The sequence below is a fragment of the Bactrocera oleae genome, chromosome 3, assembly GCF_042242935.1.
Source record: "Bactrocera oleae isolate idBacOlea1 chromosome 3, idBacOlea1, whole genome shotgun sequence".
Classification (NCBI taxonomy): Eukaryota; Metazoa; Arthropoda; class Insecta; order Diptera; family Tephritidae; genus Bactrocera; species Bactrocera oleae.
The window spans coordinates 32,438,640-32,445,847 of NC_091537.1; the positions used below are offsets into that span (position 1 = coordinate 32,438,640).

The 7,208-nt window shown below is 39.1% G+C and overlaps 1 protein-coding gene across 1 annotated transcript; it reads right to left on the reverse strand.

Moving 5' to 3' along the window:
• Window positions 1–2,140: 2,140 nt before the first annotated feature.
• LOC106623770 (leukocyte receptor cluster member 8 homolog) lies at window positions 2,141–6,968 on the reverse strand. The gene is made up of 6 exons (XM_014243382.3): window positions 6,741–6,968; window positions 5,275–6,643; window positions 4,552–5,209; window positions 4,290–4,491; window positions 4,023–4,230; window positions 2,141–3,962 (listed from the first exon to the last, which is right to left on the reverse strand). Exons 2-6 carry the CDS (start codon window positions 6,513–6,515, stop codon window positions 3,806–3,808), a joined length of 2,466 nt encoding a protein of 821 aa, XP_014098857.2. The 5' UTR covers window positions 6,516–6,643; window positions 6,741–6,968; the 3' UTR covers window positions 2,141–3,805.
• Window positions 6,969–7,208: the final 240 nt, after the last annotated feature.

The window sequence follows — 7,208 nt, forward strand, 5'->3', positions numbered from 1 at the left end:
TCCCAGTCTGACCAACCTCCCCCCCACCTTCATCCAGCTCCAATCCTCGTGCGTGAACCACTGCGCACCACTTACTTTCACCGATGGGGAGGTTCAGAGTGTCATCAAAAAGGCGAAATCGTCTAAATCCATTGGCCCTGACGGAATAAGCATGCTGATGCTAAAACACCTAGGCCCAACGGGAGTAAATAATCTCACCAAAGTCCTCAACCTGTCGATATCCACTCTTCAAATACCCGATGTGTGGAAAATCGGAAGAGTGGTCCCACTACTGAAACCTGGGAAAAACACCAAAAAAGGGGAGTCTTATCGCCCGATAACTCTCCTTTCCGCAGTAGTGAAGACACTTGAGGCCTTGTTACTCCCGTCATTCACTCACCACCTGAGCCTAGCAGATCATCAGCATGGCTTCCGTAAAGAGCAAAGTATCACCACAGCACTTAGCGTCATAAACGCCCAGATAGTTCATGGCCTGAACCAGAAGCCACCCTGCGAGAGGACGATCCTCGTAGCATTGGACTTGTCAAAAGCTTTTGACACAGTCAATCACACAACGCTACTTGACCTAGAACAATCAACGCTCCCTCCAGGGCTGAAGCGGTGGACTATGAACTACCTGAGCGGTCGGCATTCATCCGTACTGTTTCGAGGTCAAAACTCCAAACTCAGGAAAATTAAACAGAGGGTTCCGCAGGGCGGTTTCCTCTCCCCGCTACTGTTTAATTTCTATATTTCAAAACTCCCCCAGCCACCAGCGGGAATTTCAATGACCTCGTACGCTGATGACTGTACGATATTGACGTCGGGCAATGGAATCGATGGGATGTGTTCAAGTAAACGGCTACCTCTCCGATCTTTCTCGCTTCTTCTCTGCAAGGAACCTAACACTCTCCCCAACCAAATCCACAGCGACCATCTTCACAAATTGGACGAAGGAGTACAGACTGGACCTGAATATTTCAGTCGATGGCACAAAAATTCCGACAGTAAATAGTCCTAAAATTTTAGGCGTCACTTTGGACAGTCTGTGCTCTTTCACTCCACACGCGACCGCGATAACTGCCAAAGTACAGAGCCGCAACAAAATCCTCAAGTCGCTTGCCGGCAGCTCTTGGGGAAAAGACAAAGAAACGTTGTTGGCAACATACAAGGCAATCGGCCGGCCGGTCCTAAATTACGCAGCCCCAATATGGTCGCCTAGATGCAGTGACACGCAGAAGAAGAAGCTTCCGACCTGTCAGAACACTGCACTCCGAACTATCACGGGATGCCTCTTGATGTCTCCAATCGAACACCTACATAGTGAGGCCCGTATGCTTCCGGTTAAGGAACACAACGAACTCCTCTCCAAGCAGTTTCTACTGGGGTGTTTTCGTAGAAACCACCCCTGTAGTCGCCTGACTGTAGCGGAGCCGCCTCCTTGGAACATCAAGAGGCCTTTCCTTGACTACGTCGACGACATTAGACAGTACGCCGACCGGACGCAACGAACTTCAGACAGGCACTGACCGCCATTCACAGTGGAGCCATCAACACCTTCACAGACTCCCTCTCAGTGAATGGCGTAATAGGAGTCAAACCACCACCCATAGCAGACATAGAGCTCGAGTTGCCCCGCGAAACCAGAGTGACCCTCGCGCAACTTCGTTCCGGATACTGTAACAGGTTAAACTCCTACTTATGCAGAATAGACCCCGACATACTAAACACATGTCCTGCGTGCAATGAGTCTCCGCATGACACTAACCACCTCTTTGTATGCCCAACAAACCCCACCCATCTAACACCCTTCTCCCTATGGTCCGACCCCGTCGAAACAGCTCGTTTCCTGGGCCTCCCGTTAGATGACCTCGACGACAACGAATCTGGAATTAATCACCCAAACGGGGACTAGGCAACCGTTACAACAACAACAACAACAGCTCGAGTTGCCTTAATAAACTCTGACAAACTGAACATATGCCTTGCAGTGTCATTACACTTACTACTTTTTTGCAAGCCCTGTAAAACCGACTCTTCTAATACACCGTTCTCTTGACCTGTCCTCTAAAAGAGTGTTTACACTCCTTGCTACAACAGTCATCTAGGTTTTAGCCAGTATTTTTTGGGATTTACATGAAATTACAATAAAAACATAACATTTAAATTTGTTTAGCTAATTTATTGTATGTTCATGCAAACGTGAGTCAACCATATGCAAATGAGAAGGGCAATCTCTTTTGGCGGCAGATTTCAAATGCCAAACAAAAACACAATCAGAAATCAGTAACAATTATGAATACAGGTATAAATACTTAAGTCTAGAACGTTTAAAAATTCCTTATACACTTAAAAGTACTTATTTAAATGAAAAATTAATATAACCGGCGGACCCAGGGTAAAACGTCGCGTTATTATTGAAGATAACATGATGGCCGTGCTGTTCAGACGAATTTCCATTCTTGTTTTGCATTGAATATTTTGGTGGCGTCTGATGCGACGAAGTAGAGTGTATTCTTGGGTGTAGAAACATTTCCGTGTTATAATTATGTAGATCGTAAGAGTAGACAACTGTATAGTTTGCGTTTTAACTTTTGTAGTATCCAATTTTTAATGTTGAAGATATCACAAGCTTTAACCAACTGTGGCTTCAACATTCCATCATCTTAGAAAGCACTTAATTTTGCAATAAAATAAGTTCATAAAATCACCGATAATTGTAGAAGAGACAGAAAACATTAGAAAAATTAACGTACAAAATATGGTAAAATTTACAATAATCTTCTGGATATATACATAATAGATTTTGGGGAAACCTTAAATTTGCACCCAATTTTGAATAATTGTTTTGTATTATAAATTTGCTGAGGGAGCAAAACGACTTGTTCTCATTAGCATAATCATATCATGTATCAAGGCATAAAAAAAATTATAAACCTAATGATGTACAGAATCGAGAACTTAACATCCTAACTATTAAGCCTCGTTTCAATGGCATAACTAAAAAACATTATTTCAATTTAAAGTAAATAACAATTTCATTGCGACAGATCGTGAATCCACAGTACTATCGGTAAATGTATATAATATATCATAGCCGGAAACTAAAAGTTGCTGACTATATACTTCCGACTTTATAGGATGATTATCCAATCAGCGCAGTTTTGAATTGTTAAATTTTCCATTTAAATTAATAAATTAGTCCACAAATGTGTTTTCGGCGTTACGGCGCTAACGGGAATTGATTAGACTTTTGAGAACGAGGAAATTTAATCCCTTACTTTTCCTCGTATATTATTGACTTTACCCATTCCGTGGATACGTGGACCTTGTAAACGTGGTTATTGGTTTTTTAAAACTTTGTTAGCAATCGAAAATTGCTTACCGTTTCCAACACACTGAAAAAGTATTTAAAGTTATTTCCAGTTTTTTTTTTTTGCTTTGTTCACTTAATTTGATGCATGTTGAAAACCCGCACGTAAATTTTTATATTGAAATACACTTACAAGTTCTAAATAATTTGTAATCCCCACAATAATTACCACTACTCGTTAACCAATGTAAATTTGAAACATTTAAAAAAGTTTGTATCGTGTATGCAATAAAGCACCTGGCGTATAAAATGCTACTATATCTCATGAAGTGAACCCAATGAGGTGTTTCGCTCGCTGATAAAATTTTTCTTTTGGTGTTTGAGCTATAAATGGTTGGTTTCATCGTAAAGACCGTTTTTTCGCAGTTACACTATATAATGCTGTAATATCCACCAACGCTCAAGCTTTCACTCTATTGTATAATTTCCTTATTAACCATCACAGTTATTTAATTAGATGTTTAATGTTGCTGCTTCTTTGCAATCAATACGATCACATTCAGCACCAATCACTGGCATGCCGAATGTTTCTAGCCACTCTTTACATTTTTCTTTACTTCCAAAAGCTAGTAAATTCGAAATATAGTCAATGCCAATAGAGGGTCGGTAACTGAAAACAAATTAAGATTGAGACAATTTTTATAATTTTTTTTTTCAATTTTTTACATACGCTTTTATAATTGTGCGTAATGCACCTTTGCGCTCTCTATCAATAAACCAATCAATTAAATGTCCCGCCATCAGAGGCGCGGCCTTGTAAAGTTGGAACAACTTGCAGTAGTTACCCTGTGCCCAAGCCGACCGAAAGGCGAGGGCATGAGCAATAGCTGGATTATCACGCTGGGATTGTTTTATTGAGCGTAGAACAGTAGTTGTGTCTAATAGTAAAATAAGAACAATTAAAATTATGTAAAGTCTTTAATTTATATGATCTCACCCAAGGTATTTTTTGTAAATATATAGTACAATATGCGATATGCTGTAAATTCCAATGAATTCACACTAACTCCTACTTCCGTATAAAGCATTTTTAATTGTGTTTGACATTGATTGAACTCTTCATGATCACCTTTTTCCATTGCAATACGTGCATGTGTTTCATATACCTCTACTGTGAACTTATCTCGAATACCTTGAACCTGAAAAATGAACAACTGTATCACACGAATAATCACACTTCCTACATTCGAAACACTTACTGTCAGATCTTGACGTATAGATTTAAGCTGATCGCATACATAATAATAATCCTGATTGTCCCTCCATTTTTGTTTTACGTTTTGCAGCGAATGCATTAACACCTCAATGGGCCGCACTTCCGACGGTAATGGCGCCTTTGTTAATCGAAGAAATGACTTTTCCAAGTCCCTACATGTACCTACTATATGTAAATCGAATAAATCTAAACCAGTCTCAAAACCTCCCGCCGATTCAATATCCGTATACATACGCCCGCCCAAACTATTAACGCATTTTTTTTGCTTTTGTTGTTTCGTAGCGCCGAAAGGAGAATTTCCTAATAAGACAACCGATTTTTTTGACAATGATCCTTGAGAGAACCGTGCTGCGCGCTGTTGCAAACGAATAGTGTCATCGTCAACCGCCCCACCGATAGAAGACGAATAAAAGGGTACTTTAGATAAAGAATTTGCGCTTTTAACATGTTTGCTTCTTTTGGAGCTATTAACTTTTTGTGTCTTTTTACTAGAAGGATTAAAAGGAATGAAATTATCGGAAGACCGTCTATCAGAGGATTCCGAACTAGAACTGCGACAGATTTTCCGGCGCGGACTTGATACGGGACTACTTGAACGTGAACGAGTACTTCGCTTGCGATATTTATTTGATTGTGGAGAGCTAAAACAGTATTAAAAGTTGTAGTAGAATGCTACAATATGAAAGAATCCTTAGATATATCTTACCGTGAGCGACTCCTAGAATCTCTTGATATCCTCTGTGCGCCAACAAATGAGTTCCGTTGACCTAATCGAGCGTTTAAACTACGTGATATACCTTTTAAATTCTTTTGTTGTGTTGATTGTTTCTGGATAATTTGATTTTGTTGCTGTTTATAATTTTGGGTGTCTTGTATTTGTTCCTGTGACTGTTGTTGCTTATTTCTCTGATTGTACAGTTGCATTTGTACATTATTTCTTTCACTGTGAACACTCGGTACTGGCTCATTGTCCCAATCGCGAGTCCAAAGCTCATTACGATTAGCAGCTGCCATAATTTTTCCTTTCAAACATATATCAACTTGGTCCTTATCCAAATCGGTAGCGCATTTAGCATAGCAACGAGCTACATAACTGTTTAAAGACTCTGGCCAAGCATCATTGGGATTATTAAATAGATTTATTTTCTTCTTCGGTGCCTCAACAGAACTGACATGGTTATTAAGTGATTTTTGTTCGCCCTGTTTATTAACCTCAACAGCACTAGTGACATTGAAATTATTATACGGCAAAATTGGAGGAGGCGGTTTCGTTAAATCCGGAGTTATAGGAGGAGGAATTGTAGGTGGTGGTAAAGATGTGTTAACGAAGTTTCCGTTCATTTGTGCGCTCGTATTCAGGTTTTCAAAATGAGCATCGAAAGCAGCCTGCTGCTGTTGTTGTAGCGCGTTATGTTTCTTATTACGTTTACGTTTTTTTTTACCGCTGCCAATTACGTTGTTCATGACTGTAGCATTCAAACCATTATTAGCCGTATTATTTTGGAAAGTATTCATCGGGGAATTTGAATTTTGTAACGGATTGGGAGCATTCGCTAAACGCTTCTGTTGATTCAAATTAAATCGAATTCCACCAAACCCCTTTTGATTACCTTGCAACTGATTGTTACCAGGGGTCATTGGCGGGGGAGGAGGAGGACCAGAAGGTAGTGGTGGCAAACTTTTATCAGTAGGTTGAATTACAGAATTACTAAATCCAGGAGGTGCATTATTGCTTTGTTGAGCCTGCTGTTGTTGTTGTTGTAATCCATATCGCATGTAGTATTGATAATATTGACTATATTGTTGCTGATATTGTTGATTAGCATACCATGGATTGGAATACCATTGCTGAGGGTTCGAAGCATTAGTATTGACGCCATTATGTTGCTGCTGTTGCTGCATCTCTTGCAGTTGGGGTATTAGTGGTGCAGCTATAGCGTCCGACATATTTCAGTCACAAAAATAAGTTTTTTCTGCTGGCAGGCCGCAGAACAACTCTAAGCTCCTCGATGAAACAGCCCCTTCTTTTAGCACTCTATGTTTAACAAAACTTACCTTACGTTAAAAATCTGGATCTAAATACACATAATAACAAAATTGTAAATCTTATTTTACGATGCATGTTAAAAGTATATATGTATATATATTTTTTTTCCACCATTTTATACTTACCAATATGCAGGCACGTTCATGCAAAAAGAATGTAATAAATAATATACTAGAGCACAGAACCTATATATATTTCACGACAATGTTATTTTTATTTGACTGCACTTTTGATTATATATTTTTAAAATATTTCAATATTTAATAAATTTATTAGGATTCATATTCAAGAAACGACCTATTACAAATTAAATTTCTTCCAACTTCATGACGAAACATTGCCATTGAACTGTAACGGGTTATCTCGACAGACAACTTAAAGGGGCATCTCGACATGCAATTAAAGATTGCTAAAAATCTGAATTGCTAAATTTCCAATGACTGTACATTGCTAATGTTTAGCAATTGATATCTAAATACATTCCATGCCATATTTTGCTAGCAATGAACTGTCATTTGGTTTGACAAAGCTGTTTTCATTTGCATATAAGTTTTGAAGCCAAAATCACCAGAGGTGAAATGCAAATGTTTTAT